The 27,203-nt window shown below is 37.2% G+C and overlaps 2 protein-coding genes across 2 annotated transcripts; one reads left to right on the forward strand and one right to left on the reverse strand.

Moving 5' to 3' along the window:
• The first annotated feature begins 426 nt into the window (after positions 1–426).
• Positions 427–13,661, forward strand: LOC146718440 (tetraspanin-3-like). The gene is made up of 7 exons (XM_085451553.1): positions 427–624; positions 6,549–6,740; positions 7,724–7,798; positions 8,173–8,274; positions 11,646–11,798; positions 11,915–11,998; positions 12,526–13,661. The coding sequence occupies exons 1-7, from the start codon at positions 562–564 to the stop codon at positions 12,616–12,618; spliced, it is 762 nt and encodes a 253-aa protein (XP_085307679.1). The 5' UTR covers positions 427–561; the 3' UTR covers positions 12,619–13,661.
• On the reverse strand, positions 13,653–24,744 carry LOC146718441 (proline-serine-threonine phosphatase-interacting protein 1-like). Its single transcript, XM_085451539.1, has 15 exons — positions 24,631–24,744; positions 23,956–24,056; positions 23,247–23,321; positions 22,435–22,469; positions 22,240–22,346; positions 21,724–21,786; positions 21,396–21,488; positions 20,976–21,021; positions 20,703–20,782; positions 19,933–20,031; positions 19,124–19,220; positions 18,813–18,909; positions 17,200–17,288; positions 16,428–16,543; positions 13,653–16,270 (listed from the first exon to the last, which is right to left on the reverse strand). The coding sequence occupies exons 1-15, from the start codon at positions 24,661–24,663 to the stop codon at positions 16,139–16,141; spliced, it is 1,263 nt and encodes a 420-aa protein (XP_085307665.1). The 5' UTR covers positions 24,664–24,744; the 3' UTR covers positions 13,653–16,138.
• Positions 24,745–27,203: the final 2,459 nt, after the last annotated feature.

A 27,203-nucleotide genomic window follows, 5' to 3' on the forward strand; every position in this document is an offset into this window, starting at 1 on the left:
AGTCTATTCATGCCAGTTTATGTTTCTCAGAAACCTCCTGCCTACAATATTGGAAAGCTGCAGTAAAATAGGAGTAGCACAGCTGGTAGTTGGCATGAAGGAAACTTGCAGCTGTGGAGAGCAGCATGTAGGGAGAAGAAAGAAACACCCCACATGCAAATTCTAAATATCAAACTTGTTGAGTTACTTCTAAAAGACTGATCAAGCTCACTTTAACTCTGGTGCTGTGTCAGAACTTTATGAAATAGATGCTGTTTCAAATAACAGCGCACGATAGATTTACAGACTCACAGATCATTAGCTCAAATGTAGTACAATGTTGTAGACAAACGTCCCAGCATTACCCCCAGTTTGTTTGTTTTGAATGGTGACGTCACCAGAGCACGTGACCGAGCAGCGCTCCCTTGCGGCTATTTTATTGGTCAAACCTAGAAGAATCTGCACAGTGGGGCAGGACGAAGCCATTTTATTATTTTAACAGCAAAGGTGCAGGTGCATCAGTATTTTATTTTTTAAATATACATATATACTAAGTCTTTCCATTTAAGCTCTCTCGATACGATGGGCCAGTGTGGGATTACGTCATCTAAAACCGTCTTGGTTTTCCTCAATCTAATATTTTGGGTAAGGAAACGGCAGATGCTTGAACAATGTGCAGCATCCCAGTAAGGCCAAGGATGGAGACTGTTAGCAAACTGCGCCAGAGATGCACTGCAGTTAGGCGATAAAACAGATGCATTATATGGCGGTAATTATGTGTACAGACTCACTCTGACGTTAGTGTTTACTGTAAGATGCACGGACCTTAACTGGAAACCCATTTGAGTGGTTAGCAGTAGCTGTAGCTGTAGCGTGTTCTTTAGCTGCCGCCCACAACTTATAGCTATGACGTTATGCAGCAGCAGCTGAGTTAACCTCCAGCGCAGTTTGAGCTGCATCATGCTAGTATATTAAAAGAACAGCAGAGCTAAATTAAAGCATGTATAGATGAGCAAAATTCAAAATATACGATCAAGCAGGATGACTGAATAATATAGAGACGTGAGGCCCAGTCCACACTGCTTATGCGTGCTTTGTCTGCGAGCCTGAATTACCATTATTCATGTGAAGCTATGATGTCGTTATAGCACATGTGGGTGATTGAAATGTCTTGTTTTTGTGTCCAAGTTCATGATTTCTATTTAAAATCATTTATTAAATGAATTACTTGTAGGTTTTTAATTTGATAAATAAATAATATATTTATATTTTGAGTTTATTCAAAAAATATATATGATTTACAATTTTTCCGTTTTGGTAAACATGCCTATATTTGTGTGTGAGTATAAAAACAGCATAAGGAATATTTCTCTATTGGATATCATGTTGTAGATCTTATATATAATGTTGTGTTTGTAGCATTTTGAAAAAATGTTTTGAGTTTGTAAGGCTGCTATCTTGTCCAGGACTCTCTTGGTTAAATAAAAGTAGTGAAAAAAGAGAAGACTAAGAACACTTTTAAAGCTGGGGTTTAAATTATTATACATTCAAAATCTGATATAACAATCATTTTAAAGCTGTTCAGCTCATTAAAATAATTGTTTAATGGTTTGCATGTTCTCAAATGTCAGGGTGGTGCAACCATACAAAAACTATAGTTTAATTATGAAATCAAAAAACTAACTAGAAAGTGCATTTTCTGAAGAAACTGCAGTGTGAATGCTTGAATCTGAATGTATGCACTGAAATGAATTAATTGCTGAATTTTGAGTTAAAAATATTGAATGAGATAAAAAAACAAAAAAACAAAAACGAATTTAACCTGAAAACAAAGGTGCTGAACTGCTAAAAGCTGAAGGTTACACAGAAGAAGGAGTTGGAAAAAAACTGAAAATGTTTTAAATGTAAATTAGAAAACCCTAAGAAATGAGAAAAGAACATTTAGAGTCAGAAAACATCTGAATGAATATTAAAAGGTCATATTCTTTGAATCACTGAATGACTCAAATGTGATCCCTCCACTTTGATCCACACAGTTTAAAAAGTTTAAATGCCTGAGCTTTGAAAGATACGGTGTTGGAAAGAGAACAATAATGGCGACAATTTGAGGGTAAAATGATGGCTGTAACACTGTGGACACAGCAGCAGTTGAAAGAGAAGTGTTTAAGATGAATCTTGGCACAGTGGCAGGCAGAGCTCGTTAAGCAGGCAGGTGTGAGCCTGGTTGCTATAGTGACCGCACCCAATGGCTCCATACACACGTACACAGACATGCGCCTCACTTTTGCTGCTTAAAATGAACAGAAAAGTCAGGCCGAAACAAATCGTTCCCAAATGAAAAGTAAAAGTCGTATTGACAAAATTCTTTCACCGTGAGCGACAGCAGCTTCTAGTCTACTGAATTCTCAGTTTTCATGTCTGTGGAGTTTATTATATGGACGTGGTGACAGTGGAAAGACACCATGCTCTTCTGATTTTCAAACCAACCTTCTGAGCCAATTTAACATTAGAGTCTATGGAAGAGTTGGAGGGAGGAGGCTGTGCATTGGTGACATTTATGAAAGAACCATAACACCTAGGACAATAGTAAACACATTGGATGAAAGAGGACAGCGATGGCTACGTTTTGAGGGTAAAATCATACCTGTAGAGCAAACGCTGCGGACACAGCAGCAGTTTTAAAAAAGATTTTAAGATTAATTTTTTTGCTCCTCTCACTCTAGCAGTTGAGCTGTCTCACTCTAGCCCCAACATTCCGTCCCATACACACCCATTATAAACTCTGAAACGGGTGAAAAAACATCATGAAACTTAAACTGGAACTGAAGAAAAAGTATAATAGATATTGAAAAGATAAATACAAGTTGAATAGTTGAATGTCTTGTCTTCGTTTTAAAGTTTGAATGGTGGCTCTATGTCAATGTATGTGGAAGTAGTAAGAGTTTAAAAATGAGTAAGTTGAATGAGAATTTGAAGGGTCTCCCCATTGAAATACATTATAAATTTTTGTTGAATAAATTTGAATAAAATTAAAAATATAAATGTTAAAAATGAGAAAAGTAGAAGCATTCATGTCCTAAAGAAGAGGAATCTAATGGTGTTTGAATGGATTTTCTAAGTTGAACGGTTTTGAAGGAGTGAGATGCCAAAAAACGTACGGAATATATAATAATAATAATAACTAGAAAGTGCATTTTCTGAAGAAACTGCAGTGTGAATGCTTGAATCTGATTGTATGCACTGAAATGAATTAATTGCTGAATTTTGAGTTAAAAATATTGAATGAAATAAAAAAAAATAAAAAAAAAAAATTTAACATGAAAACAAAGGTGCTGAACTGCTAAAAGCTGAAGGTTACACAGAAGAAGAAGTTGGAAAAAAACTGAAAATGTTTTAAATGTAAATTAGAAAACCCTAAGAAATGAGAAAAGAACATTTAGAGTCAAAAAACATCTGAATGAATATTAAAAGGTCATATTCTTTGAATCACTGAATGAAGAAAATGTGATCCCTCCACTTTGATCCACACAGTTTAAAAAGTTTAAATGCCTGAGCTTTGAAAGATACGGTGTTGGAAAGAGAACAATAATGGCGACAATTTGAGGGTAAAATGATGGCTGTAACACTGTGGACACAGCAGCAGTTGAAAGAGAAGAGCTTAAGATGAATCTTAGCACAGTGGCAGGCAGAGCTCGTTAAGCAGGCAGGTGTGAGCCTGGTTGCTATAGTGACCGCACCCAATGGCTCCATACACACGTACACAGACATGCGCCTCACTTTTGCTGCTTAAAATGAACAGAAAAGTCAGGCTGAAACAAATCGTTCCCATATGAAAAGTACAAGTCGTATTGACAAAATTCTTTCACCGTGAGCGACAGCAGCTTCTAGTCTACTGAATTCTCAGTTTTCATGCCTGTGGAGTTTATTATATGGACGTGGTGACAGTGGAAAGACACCATGCTCTTCTGATTTTCAAACGAACCTTCTGAGCCATTTTAACATTAGAGTCTATGGAAGAGTTGGAGGGAGGAGGCTGTGCATTGGTGACATTTATGAAAGAACCATAACACCTAGGACAATAGTAAACACATTGGATGAAAGAGGACAGCGATGGCTACGTTTTGAGGGTAAAATCATACCTGTAGAGCAAACGCTGCGGACACAGCAGCAGTTTTAAAAAAGATTTTAAGATTAATTTTTTTGCTCCTCTCACTCTAGCAGTTGAGCTGCCTCACTCTAGCCCCAACATTCCGTCCCATACACACCCATTATAAACTCTGAAACGGGTGAAAAAACATCATGAAACTTAAACTGGAACTGAAGAAAAAGTATAATAGATATTGAAAAGATAAATACAAGTTGAATAGTTGAATGTCTTGTCTTCGTTTTAAAGTTTGAATGGTGGCTCTATGTCAATGTATGTGGAAGTAGTAAGAGTTTAAAGAGGAGGAAGTTGAATGAGAATTTGAAGGGTCTCCCCATTGAAATACATTATAAATTTTTGTTGAATAAAGTTGAATAAAATTAAAAATATAAATGTTAAAAATGAGAAAAGTAGAAGCATTCATGTCCAAAAGAATAGGAATCTAACAGTGTTTGAATGGTTTTTCTAAGTTGAGCGGTTTTGAAGGAGTGAGATGCCAAAAAACGTACGGAATATATAATAATAATAATAATAATAAAGATTCGAATAACAATACTGTGAATGCTTTTCAAGCATTCACACTAACTAGAAAGTGCATTTTCTGAAGAAACTGCAGTGTGAATGCTTGAATCTGAATGTATGCATTGAAATGAATTAATTACTGAATTTAAGTTAAAAATCTTGAATGAGATAAAAAAAAAACAACCCGAATTTAACCTGAAAACAAAAGTGCTGAACTGCTAAAAGCTGAAGGTTACACAGAAGAAGAAGTTGGAAAAAAGCTGAAAATGTTTTAATTGTAAATTAGAAAAACCTAAGAAATGAGAAAAGAACATTTAGAGTCAGAAAACATCTGAAAGAATATTAAAAGGTCATATTCTTTGAATCACTGAATGACTAAAATGTGATCCCTCCACTTGGATCCACACAGTTTAAAAAGTTTACATCTCTGAGCTTTGAAAGACAAGATGTTGGAAAGAGAACAACGATGGCGACGTTTTGAGGGTAAAATGATGGCTGTAACACTGTGGAGACAGCAGCACTTGAAAGAGAAGTGTTTCAGATGAATCTTGGCAGAGTGAGAGAGAGAGCTCGTTAAGCAGGCAGGTGTGAGCCTGGTTGCTATAGTGACCGCACCCAATGGCTCCATACACACGGACACAGACATGCACCTCACTTTTGCTGCTTAAAATGAACAGAAAAGTCAGGCCGAAACAAATCGTTCCCATATGAAAAGTACAAGTCGTATTGACGAAATTCTTTCACCGTGAGCGACAGCAATGTCTAGTCTACTGAATTCTCAGTTTTCATGCCTGTGGAGTTTATTATATGGACGTGGTGACAGTGTAAAGACACCATGCTCTTCTGATTTTCAAACGAACCTTCTGAGCCATTTTAACATTAGAGTCTATGGAAGAGTTGGAGGGAGGAGGCTGTGCATTGGTGACATTTATGAAAGAACCATAACACCTAGGACAATAGTAAACACATTGGATGAAAGAGGACAGCGATGGCTACGTTTTGAGGGTAAAATGGTGGCTGTAGAGCAAACGCTGTGGACACAGCAGCAGTTTTAAAAAATATTTTAAGATTAATTTTTTTGCTCCTCTCACTCTAGCAGTTGAGCTCTCTCACTCTAGCCCCAACATTCCGTCCCATACACACCCATTATAAACTCTGAAACGGGTGAAAAAACATCATGAAACTTAAACTGGAACTGAAGAAAAAGTATAATAGGTATTGAAAAGATAAATACAAGTTGAATAGTTGAATGTCTTGTCTTCGTTTTAAAGTTTGAATGGTGGCTCTATGTCAATGTATGTGGAAGTAGTAAGAGTTTAAAAATGAGTAAGTTGAATGAGGATTTGAAGGGTCTCCCCATTGAAATACATTATAAATTTTTGTTGAATAAAGTTGAATAAAATTAAAAATATAAATGTTAAAAATATGAAAAATAGAAGCAGTGTTGTCCAAAAGAATAGGAATCTAACGGTGTTTGAATGGTTTTTCTAAGTTGAACGGTTTTGAAGGAGTAGGATTACAAAAAACGTACGGAATAGATAATAATAAAATAGAATAAAGATTCGAATAACAATACTGTGAATGCTTTTCAAGCATTCACACTAATAATAATAAAGATTAGAAGAACAATACTGTGAATGCTTTTCAAGCATTCACACTAATAATAGGGGAGAAGTGTATGCTTTTGCTACCAAATAAAAACGTTAACACAGACGATTAAGTAAAAGCCTGTCTGAATTGAAAATAATTACAAAAGTTGCAAAGATGGCTTAAGTCAGGTGGTGCAACTGCAAGAAGTGTCAGTTAAATTCTTTTAGGCCGAAAATGTATTATTAAATGATTTGCACTCACATAAATTGAAGCATTGGAAAAGCAGGTTATTTTTCCCTGTTTCTCTCTGCAGGCTGCAGCTGGAATTTTATGCTACATTGGAGCTTATGTGTTTATCACATATGATGACTATGACCACTTCTTTGAAGATGTGTACACGTTGATTCCAGCTGTTGTAATCATAGCTGTCGGAACTCTTCTCTTCATCATCGGTTTGATTGGCTGCTGCGCAACAATACGTGAAAGCTCCTGTGGCTTGGCAACGGTGAGTGAAAAAAGTGGTTGTATGCCTATGGTAGGAAACTGTAGGAAACACGTTAAGAAGTGCCAAGGAAGGTGGGTGATATATATCAAGAAAATTTGCAATAGCTATATTTCTGATGATAAAGTAAAAAATACTGAATGGTGTTTTTCATGCTTGCAGTTTTCAGGCAGCACCATTAATATTGTAAGTAAAGGAAGGGCATTTTCACAATATTGGCACTAAAACCTCATTTCTACCTGGGATGCTGTATATTGCTTTGAGCTTCTTAACTAGCATTTTAAAGCCCTTCCTTTCGACCATCACTAATGGTGGTGTTGAGCATAACTTGCAAGTGCTGCGCTTGGGGGAGTCGTTTGTTTACATTTCAGTCAGACATCAGCAGCTGCTAGTATATCATAGCCTTTATATTACCTTCATAGCATGGTTGTGTTTTTGCCTCAAGTGCTGAAAGAAGTTTATGTCTTTAGTGAGAACAGTTTGTTGCACATTTTGAGAACTTTTTGCTTTGTTGAAAGTTGGTGAAGAAACTCCCTTTTTTAATTTACTACTGGGGGATGCTGACAACCGACTCTTGCTGGGAATGTACATACATGGCTTTGCTAAAGCAATAATAATGCAATATGGGTTTTAATGGGAGTTTATTGAATTAAATTGCAGTAGTGGAAGAAAATACTTAAAATGCGGTAAAAATGCAGGGAGGGATTTTAAAAATAAAATGCCAATAATTTGACATTTTCCCTTGTTTTGGCAATTTTGATTGATACAACCTCACATTGCATTGAAATTACATTAGAAAAGACACTTTTTATAAATGGGGACAATTATTATTATTATTATTAATTACTAATGCATTCAGTGGCCAACTGCCTATTGATTTAAGAGTTTTAATATAGGCTTTAAGACAGAGAGGAAATGTCTTATGTTCAATATTTTCTTTAATTTTAGATCAATTTTACCATCAGCTTTCTGTCCCTGTTTTTCAGTTTGCTGCCATACTCCTGCTGGTATTTGTAACGGAGTGTGTGGTGGTGGTGCTCGGCTACATATACAGAGCAAAGGTAAACACTGTTTTGCTGGTCACGTTCTCTTCTGTTAAAGGCGACAATGTAATGCTGCTGCTAAATCTTAATTTGTCTCCTGTTTCAGGATAAATTACCCACTGTGGCAACCCCTTGTGAACAAGGAAGTTTTTATGTAATTTACAAATAAATGGTTTATTACTGTGTGTAAAACAGCTCCTTCTGCTGTGAAGAATAAATGTAATTAAATTAGCCGCTCTCATTTATCCTTAATCTGTTTGGATTAAAGTGCTTCTATAATTAGTTTTTTGACAATGTTATAAGACTAAGTCAGCAAATTACTTTGAGTGAGCAATGAGTGGTGAATAGTGACAGTTGTGTTATTTTTTCTTTTCTTTTCTTTGTTTTTATAGGTAGAAGATGAGGTGAATCACTCCATTCAAAAAGTTTACAATGAATACAGCGGCACCAACACTGATGCTCCTAGCCGGGCGATTGATTATGTGCAGAGGCAGGTGAGAAAAAAACTTCTATTGTGACAAATGATTTTGTCATCTAAAACTGAGGAAAAAGTGAGTGCGTGCAGTTTTTAATTACGTTACTTTTTATGCTTTCCTGGTGGTAGTATATATATATATATATATATATATATTAGAGCTGGGCGATATGAGATTTTTTCATATCACGATATGTTTTTTTCATTTCAGGCGATAACGATATCTATCACGATATCAGCCAAATAACTATATTTGTAAGATTTAAATGTGCCGTTGCTCACAAGTAAAATGTGAAATAATCAGCAGCTTGTTTTTATTTAAATATTTATTTCCCATAATAAGTTCAACAGGGTAGATGTACTTAAGGAACATGAGACTTTTTCAGATAAATAAAGGCAAATATTGCAAACTACACAAAAGGCAGCCGCTAAAGCGTTTAAGTTTCAAAATAGAACAAACGAAACAGACTAAATTGTCAATTCCACTTAGAAACAAAATATTAATTCTAAAAATAAATCTTAGTTTGTTTTACAGAAGAACAGACAAAACTGACTAACTTTTGTCAATATCAAATAAACTGAGAACTAAAAGGAAATTCTCAATCTCTCCTTGTATAGCTTAGCTTTTCAAACAGTTTTAACAGTTACTTTCGTCTGACAAAAGCCGAATGACGAATTAGCGCTTCCAGTCAGAGACTGAGGCTACGTCCACACGTACATGGGTATTTTTGGAAACGGAGATTTTCCGTTTTCGTTTTAAAAAATAATCCCGTCCACACATAAAGGCAGAAATGAAGGAAAACGCTGCTATGAACATGCCAAAGCAGCAGGTGGCGCTAGATTCCTAACCGTGCAGAAATGTTGGCCAATCAGAAGTCTAGAAGCCTCGGTGGGAAAAAGTAAACAAAGCTGGGGCATAGAAGCAGAACCGAGTCGTATGTGTGGAGGGACAGTAACTGTGTGTATATGTAAGCATTTAAACACTGCAGAGAGTAGAATTAACAGTAACAGTATTGTAGAAATTCATTTCACCGAAACAATAACGTGGCGCACAGTGTGACACATGCACCAGTTTATTGTATTTCCAGACTTGCTTTCGGCACAATTTACAGTGCACGCTACTCTGTTTTTTGTCAGACTTGAAATAGCCGAAATACCTTCACACTACGGAACTTCTATGGCTCTTCCGTTCGACAATTTCTCCGGCATTGGAACCATCATCTGTTTTCTCTTCGGTCACGCTCGGTTGATTTTTCTAGTCGGCACACTCATTTCCTCCATTACCCGCTGGCTCCATTACCCGCTGGCTGCTTCCCAAACAAACACACGTGCGGCTTGGCACTTGTGCTGTACGTAACAAGTCACGCGACGTGACGCTGCGGCTGTGATTGGTTCGGCTCTGCGCTACTTAATTTGGATTGGCTGACCTTTTTTTTTTTTTTTTTTTTTTTTTTAAGAGGACAAGAGCGGCGAGGTCTATCGCGATAGCTTAATTTCTCTATCGAGTAAAAGTTATATCGCGATACATATCGTTATCGTTCTATCGCCCAGCTCTAATATATATATATATACATATATATTAGGGGTGCAACGATACACAAAATTCACGGTTCGGTTCGGTTCGATACTTTGGTGTCACGGTTCGATATTTTTTCAATACAAAAAAAATGTTCATGCCTTTTTAATTTGTCATTTATTAAAATTATAAATATATATTTTAACTCAAAAGTACAGTTTTTAAATTTAACCCTAACCCTTGTGCGTGTTTTTTATTTTGACAGTGAATGCGCACCTGCGGACCACTTATGTGCAGCCCTGGTTATTTAGCTCGTCATATTGCAGCCACAGAAATTATTTTGTCCATGAAACCATAAAGCTGCACTTTCTTTTTGCCTTATAGTCTGATTTGTCATAACTTCTCCGTTTTGTGGTAAGCTTTTCTTTGGCTGTCACTTCTTCACCCTGACCTGTCTTATTTGGCTCAGCAGAACTAAAATATATATCTGTCTGTGAAGGTTCTCAGTCATCCAGGTCATCGTAGTCAAATATAAATCCTGCTGCTTTTACACACGCACTCACATAAGCTCAGCGATTCTCTGCGCGATCAACCTCTCACATGTTTAAGCTGCGGGAGATTTCACTTGTCATGTTTGCATAGTAAGCTAACGATTAATAAGACGATGTCAGAGGAATTGGTGCACAAATTATCATCACTCACAGATCAGTGCTGTCGCTCTCTATACACAGTTCGCACGATTGCAAAGTGAAAGCAAAAAAACAAGCGCAAATTCAAACGCGATTTCAATATGTCACATATTGACAGTGGCTCACCGATGCCAATGACATAATTACCCAGCTACATTTCTGAAAGAATGCAAAAGCATTGACATATATTTTTCCTTCCTACAATAGCCCGACGGGCAGGGAAGAGATAGATTTTGGTAGCCCGACTTTTCGCTAGCTCCGGGACGTCGGGCTAGCGATATTGCAAGCCCTGTATCTGATTGAGGAATCACTCATCTTTGGAAAAGAGAGTTTATTACAGAGAAATGTCTCTTTCCAAAATAAAAGCTATACTATCCGCTTCTTCTGGGCTATATTCTCAGCAGCATAAGGAGAATCATGTGCTAACAGCTGTCTAAATGACTCGGGTAAAGTTAGTAGCATGCTTGTTGTTTTTGTCTTTGCACTAGGATGATGTCGGCGTAAATGTGCAGTCATATTCGTTGTGTTCCCACTAGTGCTTTCAGGTTAATCTCGTTGAAATGACCTTAACGCCACAACACGGCAAATCTCCGTTAACGAGCTACCGCCGATCGCCCCGTGCATGGGGCTAGACGGCCAACACGTTAACGAGCTAACTGCGCTAACACACTAGTTCCCACCCATGTAATTGAGCATTGCATGGCACATCCAACATACTGTTTTACTTTAGTCCATGACTCGCTTACCTTCAGGGTCATACGTCACATGAAAACCAAAATAATTCCAAACGCCAGATCTGAATGAGGGTGGGGGAGGTGCCCTGCGCTCTTCCTTCTGACGATGCTGTCTGTGTTGAGCGCTCAGTGGATCTGCGCTCGACAGTGCAGCCTAGGCGGAGTAGTCGAACGCAGATTCACTGAGCGCTCAACACAGACAGCATCGTCAGAAGGAAAGTTGATAAAATAAATTACAAATGTTGTATTGTTCGATACATATGCGTACCGAACCGAAAGCACTGTATCGAACAGTTCAATATCGATACGAATATCGTTGCACCCCTAATATATATATATATATATATATATATATATATATATATATATATATATATATATATATATATATATTAGATGATGATGAATTTTAAAATTGTAATTAAACATTTTCATCCACCGTTTGTCCTAGCTTCACTGCTGCGGCATTCACAACTACTCTGACTGGAAGAACACCCACTGGTTTAAAGAATCCAAGAACAACAGCGTCCCCGTCAGTTGCTGTCAGCCCAACATCAGCAACTGTACAGGCACGCTCACTCGACCAGCAGATCTTTACCAAGAGGTACACACCACTAGTTTGGCGTCTGTAATTAAATCGTTTGCAGAGACTGTAAGTATTTTCCAGCATGTTACAAGTGTGTTTATAGCTGGAGAACTTTTTTTATTTTTCGTCTTTAGGGATGTGAAGCTCTTGTTGTGAATAAATTAAAGGAGATTATGATGTATGTCATATGGGCTGCGTTGACTTTTGCATCTATACAGGTAAGGAATATAAGCTGCAAACACAAGGGTCTTAAAATGTTGACACCTATATTTTGTCTTGCAGATAGTTATAGTGAGATTTTACATATTTATATGCCGCATCATCTCTCAGCTAAAGCTTATAATCAGAACTATATTTAAAGAGTCTTGCAATAGACTCAGGTGAGTAGGGTGTATTATTGAAACTGCAGTTGTCTTGGTAACAAGTGAACTGAAAGTAGCTCTGACCTAATTGAGACAAAGTAAATGTGGTCAAAGACTCTATGTTTAACAAAGCATCTATGTTTAACAAAGCATCTATGCTGTGGTTGTTGTCAGCATAACATCCAACTTTACAGCCAGAGTCCATATAGTGATAAATACAAGTATAGTTCTTATACATTACAGAGTATGTTCTATAGTGTGTCCCAATATTCCTGTTAAAATTTGAAACTGTTGAGTTGTGCTGTTTAATGAAATTCACATGGAGGTTGCTGAAGGGAAAAAATTTACTTCACAGTTTTGATCCCTGTGCTGTCTGCCTGCAGATGCTGGGCATGCTCTGTGCTTGCGTGGTGCTGTGCAGGAGGAGCCACGACCCAGCGTATGAGCTGCTGGTCACAACCAACAGCTATGCATGAAGAATGCAGCCGGCCAACAAAACACTAAGAAAATCAACAGGAGCGTCACAGGACATGTTCACACTAGTTATCAGCTATAGTTATATAAGCTCAAGCACACCTTGCACAATTCATGATAAAGTAGCGAACACTGACGTTTTGGGTGGGGGCTTCAAGGGAAAACCATTTATTTATTGACATGCTTTCCAAGTTCCTGTTACTTTTAAATGTTTATCCTTTTGTTACAAATACTGAAATATTTACAAAAGCCAAAGTTGTATATGGCTAATTGATTTCTGATTATTGATGTGCAATTTTTTTCTTTAAATTGTGGCTTCATAAAATTTGTGTATATGCCCAATAAGGATGACGAGAAGCTTAAATGTGAAAATAAGACTGGTCGTGTTGTATGAAAGCTTTTTCTTGGCGTGCTATTTTGCACCATGGCTGGAACTCTGGAGATATTTAGTGGTTGTCCAAATGTATAAGCTGTGTTAAAAATAACATGTACTCTGTTACCAAGGCCTTGGTTTGACCAGACAAATCTTTTTAGCATAGTACAGATCTGACGTTTTAATCATAGCTGTTCCATGAATGCAGTCTAGTTTTTAAGATTTGCAGAATAAGAATTATGAATGTTTGGTTTTTTTAGGTGTTGGAGCAGCATCTCATTCTCAAAGCGATGTTTGGTGAAAGAGTTGTTTATGTTCACAAATATTCCGATTGTAAATTTCCAAATCAGGCTTCACTAACAAGGCATTGCTAAGATATAAATTGTGAATTAACTATTTGGTCTCCAGTGCCATCAGTAGGAGTATTATCAGTGTTACCTAAAGATTTATATATGTAGATTTAATCGGTTACAGTCACACATTTACTTGTTTAGTTTGATTTGTTAAGTTTAAACCTGATTTTTAAAAAAATACACATTCTTTGTACCTTGTAGTGAAAGTGTGTACCCTTTTAATATTTTTAAGCTGTTAAGTTGATCCCATATTTAGCTAGTTCCACAGAAAAATATGAGCGATAAAAGGAGACAAATAAACTCATACACCTCAACTGGATTCTTTTAATTTTTTTTTTCACGTGACAGTAAATATGCTACCAAAAAAACCCAAACCGACACAAAGTACTTAAACAAGCAATATCATATGGCTATATCATCAGGCGCATGGAATTATATTAAACATGTTTAAATGTGCCGTCACTTGACAAGCATAAAAATAGTTTATTCTAGTAGTTTGTTCATCTGTATGTGCTACTTTTGTAGCTGATGGTCTGTGGAAGGTTTACAGAAAAACTTTTATGTACAGCAGATATAAATGATGATTACTACAGTCATATGAAAAGGAACGTTTTTGCAGGATTTTATGCAGTCCTGTGAAAAACACATTACACAGTGGGTAATTATCAGCCTGGTGCTGCTAATCAAATGCAACTGATCATCAGCAAGTGTGACCACCTCTGTAAAAGAAGAAGTTTTGGCAGATTACTAATTTGGAGCATTTAGTTTTGTTATGTTAACGCTACAAGACCACATCTACTTCCCAGTAGTAAATTCCCCAGCAATTTCACCCAAAGTCTGACCATGCAATACTTAGAAAAATTGCAAAAGGCCAAGAGCTACATTCCTCATTTAGGGTGTTATATCTAAGTTCCTGACAGTACAATTCCTGAACGAGTATGGCTTGTTTGGAAGAATTGTAGGGAGAAGATGGAATAATAGTTTAGGTTTGCAAAGTTGTATTTGAGCAAACCAAAAGACCTCCAGAACAAGACCAAAGAGAGATGCCTAGTCATAATGCAAAGGGGCACATTTATTGGAAGCCAACTGCGCATCAGCACAAACACCCCATACCACTGTTAAGCATGGTTTTGGAGGGCTGATAATTTGGGCTCATTTTGCAGCCATTGTATTTCAAAGAACACCAGAGTCAAGAGTGAGGCCATCTGTCCGACAGCAAAATCTTGGCCAAAACTGGGCTATGCAATAGGATAATGATCCCAAACACATAAGCAGGATGGCTGAAATAGAAAATATGTTGCAAAGTCCAGACCTCAACATGACTGAAATGCTCACAAACCTAAATGAACTGAAGCAATGTTGTAACGATGAGTCTTCAACAACAGCGTGAGAAACGGATGAAGTATAAAAACGATTACTTCATGTTATTGCTGCTAAAGGTGATTCTACAAGGTAGTGAATCATAATTTGTACTCAGTTGTTAAGGACAGCATAGAGTTCTATGAAAACCTTCCTTTTCCTAGAAATCCAGCCCTCTATTTTCACCAGCTTACATGTGCACCAAATAAATGGATGATTTAAAAGACTATGTCATAGTTTAGTCACAAACTGCATTTCTAAACAAAGAAGGATTGACAGCCAGAAGCATAAACATTTCCGCTGTATATATGTGGCTGCTTAATGCTGTTAAACTTAGCAGTCACTGGTGGTTTACACATGGTACTCATTCTGTTTTCTTGTCATTTGAGATGAATAAGATGATTCATCTTATCACAAGTCATTTAAGTTCAAATTTTAATGAAAAAAGTATGTGATGTTACAGTGCTTAGAATGTACTGGTGCAGTACTAGTTTGCTACTATTAGTAACATACAGATTCATGTTGAAAACATGGTAACTTGACTGAATGAAGGGAATTTTAAAATTCTTCATTGGTTTTCTAAAGTAGATGGCTAACCATTCTTTAGTCATATATTACAAGTATAGGAACTAAAGATGAGATAAACAGTATAGCTATACTGATTATCCAAACCAGTTTAAACAATGAGGCTGATATAAGCTGGTGAATGCATTTCCTTTAACTTGCATTAATTGCTTAGGTAGTCTACTGCTTACTAAATGATCTTTTTTAGTTCAGGTTTTTGGTTAGTTTTTCATGTTAGCCAGTATTGTAAGAGCACTTGGGAAAAAAAGCCTGGCAAAAATGTGTGTGTCTGTAGGCTGTATTGTGTGTGGCATGTGTTCGCTTTGGTGTGTGTCTTTGCAAGCGTGCAAGTTTTTAAGCATATGAGACATCTGTTTTGATGTATTGACATTCTTTGTGTCTACTTTCTTGCATTTGCAACTGTTGTTCTGTGTATACCACGCATGTTGTGGGGGCACAATTGTGTTTACACAATCACAGTGTGTTTGTCCCCCAAAACCAGTCATTCTGGGGGCAAAAATCAGATACCAATAACATAAATTATTGCATTTTATGATAAAACTCATTGTAAGGCAGTGGTTCTCAAAGTTCTTTTTTTTTGCATGCTCTATCATAAGCTATAAACCCCCCACCCCCCACAGTATTTAATTTGATTAATTATATTAACGATAAAAAATGATGCACATAGCATTTTACTTAAATAAAGTTGCATATTATCAGTGAAATAGCCCACCCACATTTTGTGAACTACTTTTTTAAGGTAAAGGGGCAGGCAAGTAAGAATTGGATTTACGGTTCTTTTTCATGAAATTACTATAAATAAATTGAATTTCTCCTGAGATATAAAGAAAATTACTGTATTTGCGTACATGTTTAAATTTTGCCTAGATAATTTCCTGGCACCAGTCCACTAAACCCATTCCTCTCCACCGTCCACCACCCATTTTGTTCTTGGTCCAGCACTCGAACTACTTCTCCTCGGCTCACAGATAGCTCATCTTCTTCCTGATCAGTCGATGTAAAGAAAGCACATCTTAATTACAGGCAAATATCGCTTAAATACAGTACTGCTAATATTGTCTATTTTCTTCTTTTCTTTCTCGATCATCTTGCTCAATGTTCACTTTCTTGCTGTAGGTTTTAAAATAATCATGCAAATCACCTTTGCAGTGTATTGATAAAGCACAACATAGAAGATTTCATCAGGTGGACCCGTGGACAGTGGCACTTCTTGGTGAATGCATGGAAGGGGTGCATATCCGTCATCTGAAAGCTGAACTAAAGCAGAATTAAATGTCAGAAAGTGCAAACACAAAATGTAAAAATAAATAAATAAATTTATTAATCTGTTATGTCTTTTAAGCTCCATGACAAAGATTTTCAAAGTGCAGCTTCTCACACTAAGGGCAAAGGTAGCCACCCACATCCACCCACAGAGTCCAACTTTAAATAGCACAAAAACCAACAAATTCACACACCTATGTGTTTGACCCATGACTACATATAATACTTTTTCTAGCCCCATGTTTTATAATTGCAGTGTGTATGCATGCAAATACATTAAGAGACCAACAGGGCCTGTGATGTGTTACTGTTCAAAACCAACAGTCTATACAGTTTTACACATTTGGCACATACATGACTCATTGGAGAAGAGATTGGCCTCTCATCAAGTCCACTATAGCAAATTTAAAGTTCTTTCTTACTTTTAAAGTGTACTTTCTTGATATAATATTAGAATATCATTTTTATCTCTGATTCATATAGTGAAATGTTTCAAATTAATTGACTGCTCTAACCTCCAATATATGAATAGAAAGACCAACTCTCTATATATGTAATTCATAAAATATAGCAGAACCAACAAAATATTGAAGATTTAGGTCTTTCCTACAGTTTAACAATATAACTGAGTGAGCAGTTGCAGTACTTACATTCTCCAATGGATGACAGTGTAGATCGTGGGCTGAGTGGACTGTCCATGCCAATGTTCAGAGACCTTCCAAGCAGGGGATCAGAACACCTTTAGATCAAGAAAGATATTTAAGATACAAATGTTTACTTTTGTGAATTCACCGAGCAAAGGTCCAAATTTCTAACATTAAAAAAATAACAACAAACGATGAAGATAAAGATGATGATTAACAAAGAGAATATTTTCAGGACATGGTTTGTGTTTAGTTTGCAGAGTACAAAGTATATTATATACATTATATGAACTAAAGTATATTATATAGTATATTATATACACTATAGTATAGTATATAGTATGTTATAAATACTGTTGAAGCAGGTCTCCTCTGGAATTAATAAGTAAGTAAGTTAAATGTATTTATATAGCGCTTTTTAAAACAGGAAGTTATTTCAAAGTAACTCACATTGGAATAAAAACATATCAAATGAAACAATAAAAATGGTATAAAAAAGGTATAAAAGCATATCAATTGAAACAGTAAAACACAGTATAATAGCACATCCAATAACACAGTTTGCTACACATGAATATTACCTAAATGCCTGTCTAAACAGATGTGTTTTGAGCTTTGTTTTAAAAGTAGCTAAAGGGTTGATGTTGCGTAGTGGGGGAGGTAAACTGTACCACAATATTGGAGCCAAGGTTTGAAAAGCGCGATCCCCCTTTGTTTTTCAGATGGGTCCGTGGAATGGTTAGAAGACCACTATCAGTGAATCTAAGGATCCGGTTTGGAGAGTAGGGTTGCAGAAGCTCAGTGATATAAGTGGGGGCCTCACCTGGATTTCTTTTTCCCATTTTAATTCTGCCTAGCCCTGCGAACCCGAACACAAGTGTGGAAAGATCGGCTCTCCAAAAACAGCATGCACCTGAACATCAAGAAGACTGAATACCTTGAATGCGGCCCCCAGACTAACAGTACCATCACTATTGACAGTGAGCCACTGACTAAAGTTGCCCAATTCAAGTACCTCGGGTCCCTTGTCACCTCGGACTGCAAAACTCTACCAGACGCTAGACTCTGTGTCAACGCAGCGTGGATGAAGTGGCGTCAGATCAGTGGAGTCTTATCCGACAAGAGAATGCCAATCTATCTTAAGGTGAAAGTTTATAAGACGATCGTGCGCCCAATGGCACTCTACGGGTCAGAGTGCTGGCCAGCGATGACCAAGCACGAACAAGCCCTTTACACCATGGAGATGAAGATGCTGAGGTGGCCTTTGAGTCTCACATGACTAGACCGAGCGAGGAACGTAGATGTCAGGAAACGATGGGGAGTGACACCGATCACGGACAAGAGAGGCGCGGCTCCAATGGTACAGCCATGTTGCCTGTAGCGATAAGAACTCCATCGCAAAGACAAGACAGCACAGCAATTAGATCTAGGTGGCAACAGGCCACGAGAAAGACCAAAAAAGTGATGGATGGACCGAATCAAAAATGATATGAAGGCTGCGAATGTTACACCAGAAGACGCCCTGGATAGGGAGAATTGGAGGAAGACATGCAAAACATCGGACCCTGCATCGCAGGATATGAACTGCTTGGAAGAAGAAGATTTTAATTCTGTCTCACCTCTTTGAGGGATCTTCTTCTCCTCCTACAGAATGAGCTTGGCCATTGTTGTCCCTGACTGTCCCCGTCTTGTAATAGCTTTCAAACACTATGGGCTCTGCAAGAAGAAAAGTGAACCTGCTCATTTGAGAAATGAGGCCAAGTGATACTTTTTGCCTGTCTGTCAATTGAAAGAAAAAGTCAAGAAGCTGAGCTGCACTCTTTATATCCTGTTATTTTGTAGTGGAACTTTTCTCACTTCAACTTTGTACTTATAAGTAAAGGAAACAAAACAACCATCTTTCCAGTAAATACAAATTGTGAAAGCTCACCTGGTGGCTTCAATCCAGTGCCTTTCATTTCTATGAAAGAGTTGTTGTCTTTGGTAATGTCACACTGTTCCAGAAATTTCCTCACCTCCTCGTAAGACTGGTTTTAAAAAGGAGGAATTCAGTACATTTTATATTACTATTATATTACTTTCACTTTTCATTTAGGTTTATGCATAAGTGATAGTTAATTAGGTTTATGAAAAGATCCCGGTTTGGGTTTATATACAATCAACCAATGCTGCTCACCAGCTCTTACAAAATCTTAGATTCCTAAATCCTGGAAAACACACTTTTTCTGTCTGCCAGTTATTTATATTTAGAATGGTTAAGAAAGTGGCAAGTACGGAGCCCATAAAACTATCGGCCAAGTGATTGTAATAACTTTCAAGAAGAAGTCAAGGCTACATGAGCCTACTAACATGCTTCAAGTCACAATCCATTAGTTTATCCAGTAGCAGGCCATAGCTGTGGTCTGACATTCAACTTAAGCACACTTAAGATTTGAAAATTAAAGCCTCATTGAACTAAAATGTGATCAGAAGAACGACAAAGAGTGAAAACTGCACTATTATTACAATTCTGGTTGATAAATTCTCATTAAAAGAACATTTGGGAATAAAATTTTAAAATCAGTTTTTTGTAACTGTTACGAACTTGCATGTTTCATTTTGTTTTTTAAGAAAACTTTTTTTAGGTTTATCCAGCAAGACAATGTACTTATACTTGATTTAAGAATAGAAATTTGCATTTTTATTCTTCTTGACATTTTTATTCTGTTTAAATATTAAATAAAGGGAAAACTACTTCACCTCATCATCTTTGACACATTGCATGGAGAAATGATTGCAGTGGTCCCAGAGAGCACACCTGAGCATGCTGATGCGATTTCCCTCCAACTGTTGGAACACCTATAATTATCAAATGAATTCTGTGTTATTACCAACAATGTATTATTGTACTATGTACTATTTCAAGATTTGCCATGATACTGGGTTGCAGTAATGCAACTTCTGCATGCGTGCCCATTTCACGTTTCAGAGAGGCAAAATGGGCACAGTGAACCTGTGTGTTTGTTACGCATTTTGAAATGATACCCTGTTGGGTAATGATCAACTCAGTATCACAGCAAAACGTGATATTTGCCGTGACATAGGGTTGAATTGCCTTAACATATACAAAGCTCATTATAGTTTCTTTTTTCTCTTCTTACTTACAGGGGCACCACCAAGAGGTGCCGTGTGTGTGTGTGCGTGTGTGTGTGTGTGTGTGTGTGTGTGTGTGTGTGTGTGTGTGTGTGTGTGTGTCCACTAGTGACAGCAAAGTCAACACAAAGAGGCTGTCGTTCGAAAAAAATAAAGCAGAACTTTTGTGTGATTAAGTGTGTTTCTGCATGGTTGTATGTTTTTCCATTTGTGGCTCTCTCAGCGCAAGATGAAATGTACTTCTGCAAATGGTCGCTGCCAGGAAGGTTTTCACAGTTATAGGGGTTGTGGTGTGAAGCTATTTCTGTGGTTAAAAGCCATTATTTTGAATAGAGACATGGTTAGAAAGCAGTTAACGAGAAAATATTCTGCAGTACCTCGCATGTACTTTTGTGTGTCCCCTCCCAGTCCTGGCGAACAGCTTCTAGTTGAACAATGTTGTTAAAATACACCTTCTCTGTGAGAATAGAGCATAGTTAATAGTTACAGTTAACAAATGAAACACTGGTAAAGAACACAACAATGACCGCCGCACTGTTTTCCACTCTCCTAATTTATTTTTCCATGAAATATTCTCAAAAAAAGTAGTGGACAATGAATGCAATATACTAAAAATGCATGCAAGTTAAAAATAAAATGTGAAGGCATACCAGCATCATTGGCCGCCTGCCTGCATTGCTTTATCTTGTGACGTACCTGTGAATGAAATCGGTGCACAGGAAGCCACGTTCAGTGAGTTATGTAACCATTTTAACACCAGTCAGAGAGACTGATATATAAATACGTTGTATAGGGAATGGTCTTGAAAGAGATAGAAGAAGAAAAGAAAACATCTCACACCAGCACACAAACACACTTTAGTTCCGCCTTGCAAACTGTTGCACAACTGCAGAAAAGTCCCATCATAAAGACTGCACCGCTGACAGCTGGAAACTTGTAGTTCATAAATAGAACTGACAGTGGGCATTTGCATATTTTGTGGTGAATTTCTCAAATAATCTAAAAGTTTGTATTTTGTTGCTTATAAAAACATTTGTCTTTTAGCGAGGTAGCTCATGCACTTATTTTACCTTTTCAGGGTTTTTGGACGTAGCATTTGTTTTCTCAGCCCCCTGCTCTGCCTCATCGGCCTCCTTGCACTTCACCTCATAGTTCTTCTTAGACTAAGAAAAAGAGAAACAAAAGTTATTAGTTCTATTTCCGACAAAGCAACAGGAAGAACACTTTTTATAAGTGATGCAAAATTTTTTTATTTTTTTAAAAATCTGACTTCTATTTTTTGTGCTTGCTTGAACATAAATTAAACAACCTTTATGTGGTTAAGTTTTCATGTTTATTTCTAAATCACGCTGGTTCCATGTGTTAGTGATAAATGATAGGAGTGGAAGTGTCTCCTACCTCCATGGTCTTCTTGAAGAATGAAACTTTTTTCTTTTGAACCTTCTCCATGATGCTTTCAAACTAAAGATAAAAGGTTGAAATTACTTGCATATGTTGCTTCAATGCAAACCTGATACTTGCAGTTATTGTTCATTAATGAATAAAAGACCTGGATTTTTACTGTTAATGTGATAAAAGTCTTGATGTCACTTTGATAAAGACTGAATTAGTCTTTACTCAAGTCTTGAATCGTTTGATTTTTGAAACTATAGGTTTCCCCTTATCAGCTGCTATCACACTCAGTGTCTGTAAAGTGATTTAAATGGTTGCAGGATTAAGTCAACACTTACGTAACACAGTGTTTTCCAAACAGGAAACAGCCATTAGTTACAATATTATTCTAATGACTTGTGCAATACTAAAAGTAATAAAGAATTATATTATCCTCAGAGTATTCACACCTTAACCATTTTTTTTGGGGGGGGGGGGTTATTTAATAAGTCAGTTGTTAAGCAACACACATTTCCCAAATACCTTCTTCCTCTGCTCTTTCTGACGTTCTCTGAAACTCTCAATCTTTTTCACCTCCTCTTTCAATATATCAGATAGTTGGATGTGAAAGTTTCCAATGTTCTCAATTTCTGCAACAAAAAACATCGAAATGGCACTGTGAACCATTTGACATTTGACACATATATGGGTGTAACTTTACACAGCACATGGACTTACGAGTTTTTAGTTGTTCGAATGATGCCCTCAAAGTGCTGGAAAAACAACACACATTCATAATCAAAATTATTCACCATGCTTGCACTTTGTGTTTCTTTCACAAAGAGGCAGATTAACATTTTTAAAGCAAAATTTTAAGCAAAATAGCAGCTGAGTACAATTTTATTGCTAGAACTCTGCACTGTGTTTTATTGTTTAACCAGCTGCCAAGACCGTGAGGACACCCAAACCTTAACAGGCAGACTTTGTGCCCTAGTTTTGTTTTGTTTTTTGTTTAAAGAAGAAAAGAAAAGAAAAAAGAAAAAGATTTATTTGGTTTTACTGCACTTAGATGATTCTTTTATTGGAGGCTCATTGTTTCCTTTTTGCGGCTCTTAGAATATATTGAGTTCAGTACAGATGTCTGAGATAGCAGGGAACAGGAAACTGACAAGTTATGACCTACTGTACACTGAGCGAGGGGCTTACCACACACACACACACACACACACACACACACACACACACACACACACACACACACACACACACACACACACATGCACACACACATACTTACACTTCAGTCTCTTTTTTTCTGTGTCTCACTTTCTGTATCACGCACAAATGTGTTTCCTCTTAAAGAATGTGGCGATGATGTGCCTGACTGTAGTTTTATATGTAGTCTTCCTGGTCAGTGCCAGTCACCCTTAACATGTCCATCCCTTACCAAAACCCTTCCAAATAAAAGTTTTTGTCCAAATTGCTATATTTATGTACTAGTTGGGCAGTCTATACAATACATAATGCTGACCTCAAAACAAGTTTTTCACCTTATCTCTATGTGTCCTCCAGCTTTGCGAGCAATAGTCACCAGTTCCTTTCCATACTTTTCCTCTGCCAGTGCCCTGTGGAGTATAAATAAGCAGACAAATCATTAGAACCCAGAATGTATATTTTAGTATTTATTTGTAAAACTGAATTAGCTTATATAAAGTCTGTTATAACAGTCCAACATTTGCCTTGACATGCATATACCAACATTTTTACCTGAAATTTTGTTGCTACTTAAACTCTTGTTGCTCTTTTACCTAAAGGATCACTGACTTTATGTTACGTCATTCTATTCAGGCCATAACATCACAAAGATGATTTTGGTGACATCTTAAGGTTTATCTTGAATTACTTGTCATTATCAATTAATATATTTCAACAATCACAAATGAGTGTTAATGCAGAATATTTTCATATTTCAAGACACAGAATTAAAAGAAGAAATAGCTAAATTCTCATATCTTGTGACCTAAATGAGTCATGGGCCTGCTATCTTTCATACATGACTAGCCACATGTGGTGTTTAATGAGTGAAATGACAACTAGATAGCTATTTTTTTCTTAATGTTATGATCAAGCTGGAAGTTGATTCCATGTATGAAGTCATGTAAAGTAAAGATCATGGAAAGAGAAGCGCAGCTATGATTAAAATCACAGAACCCATGATTTTAAGTTTATTTTGATTGCACAAATACAAGCTGATCCAACCTCATCTTCAATAGCTCTTCCACATCTTTGCACATTTGCCTTCCATCTCGTAACCTTTGGGTCACGGCTTCATACCCAGCGTGGCAAGTGATGTCAGACCCCTGCATTGACGAAACACAAAAAACGAAAACTGCTGCAATAAACAGCATTTCTGAAAAAGGTGTTGCAACATGTTCTAGGCTCATTTTGTGGTAAAATGCAGAACTAGCACTTGTGTACTGCAAAGATATCTGTATGTGGCATGGCAGCCTTAGAGTTAATACACTTGGTAAACCAACCCTCTAGATCGCTTCAAGTGCACGCAGTGGTGATTCAACACGTTACAGTGTCTTTACATGTATGATGTTGATAATTGTGCATATTAAGTATTTTTTTTAAGTTGTAAAGCTTACCTTAACCCCCCCACCCCCACTCCCACCCCATACTGCTGTGTGTCTATACTAGTATAAACTATAATCACTTGTGGTTTACCTGATTTGGCAAATTGTAACTTACAGATGACAGTTAGGGTGTAAAATATATAATGTTTTAACAAGCGATAGCTGACTGTAACGTGGTGTTTCTCGTGGTGTTTCTCGGGTTCCTAAAACAGTCTGTTCAACATAATTAATACATACTATAGTTTAGAAACTATAACAAAGCAAGTAGACAACAATACCACAAAAATATACTTACCCAGAAAGCATCCTTAAACATCAAAGGAGCCATTGTATTTTTTACTTCCTTGAACTAAGCACAACTCTTAGTGCCGACCTCACTTACAGGACATTTCTCCAAATTTAAAAGCTTACCAACAACCTTGTATGGCTGAAACGTCAGTGAGTCACTTTGAATGAGGAAGAGCTTTTGTCCCGTGATGTCACTGACCACAGACAGCTCAGCCCATTTGTGAAACGGCAACTCTTTCACTTTATGTTTGGTCTAACAGTTGTGTCAGAGCACAGCAGTTACATGTGCCTTGCTAGGTAAAGGTGTCAGTATGTCTTTGTATTGTTATGCATTGTTATGTGTTATGTGTGATGTGTTGCATTGCTGATGTAATCAATACTTACACAGAGACAAGCAATATGTTTAAGTGTCACATACTGTAACCAAAAGTTGATGGTTTACTTGCTGCAAGTAGCATTAGTGGTAAATCATAATTGTCTTATTTTAATTATGTTGCAGTGACATTTTTTATCAGTATTTTAAGACATTAATATTATACAATTAAATGTGCTTTAAGGTGATGTTAGACTACTTTGATTCTCTCTTTTCTTCCTTAAATCATTTACCATGTTGTTTTGCAAGATGACATTATGAAGTGCTGCAAAATTAGATAATATTATTTTTAATAATATGTCATCATCAGCATATTAACCTTCTGTCATTAGAGCTCCAGAAACTATTGTTGCCATGTACATTCCAGAGATTACCACAAGAGGGAGCCAAAAATCTTTGTAAAACATCAAGGCTTGTAATATTATACTGGCTAAATATAAGAAGTCTACTTTATGGGAATCAAACCCACCTGAATCAACAGTTCCTAAATCTGTATGGGATGTCTGACATAAAATCCCAAATCTCTCGACCCAGTTGAGATGAATACAAATCTGTGCCTCGGGCATCTCTAAGGGAAGCCACAGAGACACGTGAATGAACACATAGAAGGTTAATATTGATTTTCAAAGTGAGAAGAAGGACAGGCTGTGGCGTCTCTCACCAGTCGCTCAGTGAGATGTGTGAAAATCTTTGACTCTCTCACAAAGCTGGAAAATCATTTTGTCACACACTGAACAACATGCTAAAGGGACTGTACAAATCAATACATCTAACTCAGAATAATGGGGCTTTATTTATTTTATTGTTTTTTTATTTGCATTGCATATGCATTTTGTTCTATAATTACTCTTTTTTATTTATCCAATTAGTGTTCTTTTTTAAATAGGTTGCATTAAAATCCCATCAACTCACTGAGTAACAGTTAATCAGTGTTTGTCATTTCTCAAAGTAATTTCTGGTACTCCTTCAGATTTGAAATGGTGGAATATCAGATACCAATGCTGACATAGATAACGAACGAAAAAGCATCCAATAAATTGACATAAAATAGTAGGAAATTACATCAGTACTTACAATAACTTTTTTTTTCATCAGTTCCCAACCACAGAAAATTTGTATTCAGGAAATGCTGTTTTGGTTTTCATTCTGATTATTTACCAAATGCTTTAGATTAAAGCTAGCTATCAGTAGAGTGGCCATTGCTGGGTTCAAGAGGAGAATAATAATTCAGTTTTCCCACTTGGAAAGCTAAAACACTTACCAGTTAGAGCGAAAATAATTCTTCCAGGCCAAGGCTCACAAGTTTTCACATCATGATGTCTGAGTCCATCATGCTTGGCCTTCGTTGTGACCCCGTTTGAAGCCTCAAATGGAGGGACAAGCCCTGGGAATCAGCTGTGCTTCCAGGGGCTGAACACAAGCCCACACACACACACACACACACACACACACACACACACACACACACACGCACACACACACACACACACACACACACACACACACACTTCCTACCCTTCTCTCACATGTTTTCTCTGTCTCCCTCACACTCTCCGGAGTGGTAGTTATTGAACTGTGACAAACGAGCCGTGTCAGACCAGCCCCCCTACCTGGGGGATTGGCTAAATGACCTTTCCATTACCCAACCACTGCTGTATTCCCCCTCCACAGATAGAGTTACACACATAGCCACACAGCCCATTTGCCAAGACCAGTGTCACCAGCGCTACCATGAACCATTACATCCTACCGCGCATTCTACACAAAATTAATTTTTTGTATCAAATTTCAGTACATTTTGATTTTTTGATTTTCTAGATCAATTCTGCAACAAGACTTGCAATAATTTTATATTGATTTTGTGTGTCTTCGCACTTAATAGTGGTCCAAACAGTGTGCACAGGCTGAGAGTGATGTCAGAAACTGCTTCTGCCTGGTTGCTTGGATTTGGACATATATGTAAGTCATCTGCGCTTCTCTCTGTGCATTTTAGCCTCTCACAGGCAGAGTGGTGTGTGACTTAACTGGTTTTCACACATTCTCTATCCTCCATCTTGTTAATCCCCGGCTGACCATTGGCCCCAGCCCTAAATCTCACCAGATACAGAACAGGTATAGTGAACGAAAACGGGGGAGGGTGTGAGAGTTGTTCAGTAGAAAGGTTAAAAGTGGATGAGGAGTGCAGAGAAAGATGGAAAAGGATAAGC

Source organism: Copadichromis virginalis, linkage group LG1 (assembly GCF_057382275.1).
Source record: "Copadichromis virginalis isolate Kocher_CV1m ecotype Utaka linkage group LG1, C_Virginalis_male_GT1.1, whole genome shotgun sequence".
Classification (NCBI taxonomy): Eukaryota; Metazoa; Chordata; class Actinopteri; order Cichliformes; family Cichlidae; genus Copadichromis; species Copadichromis virginalis.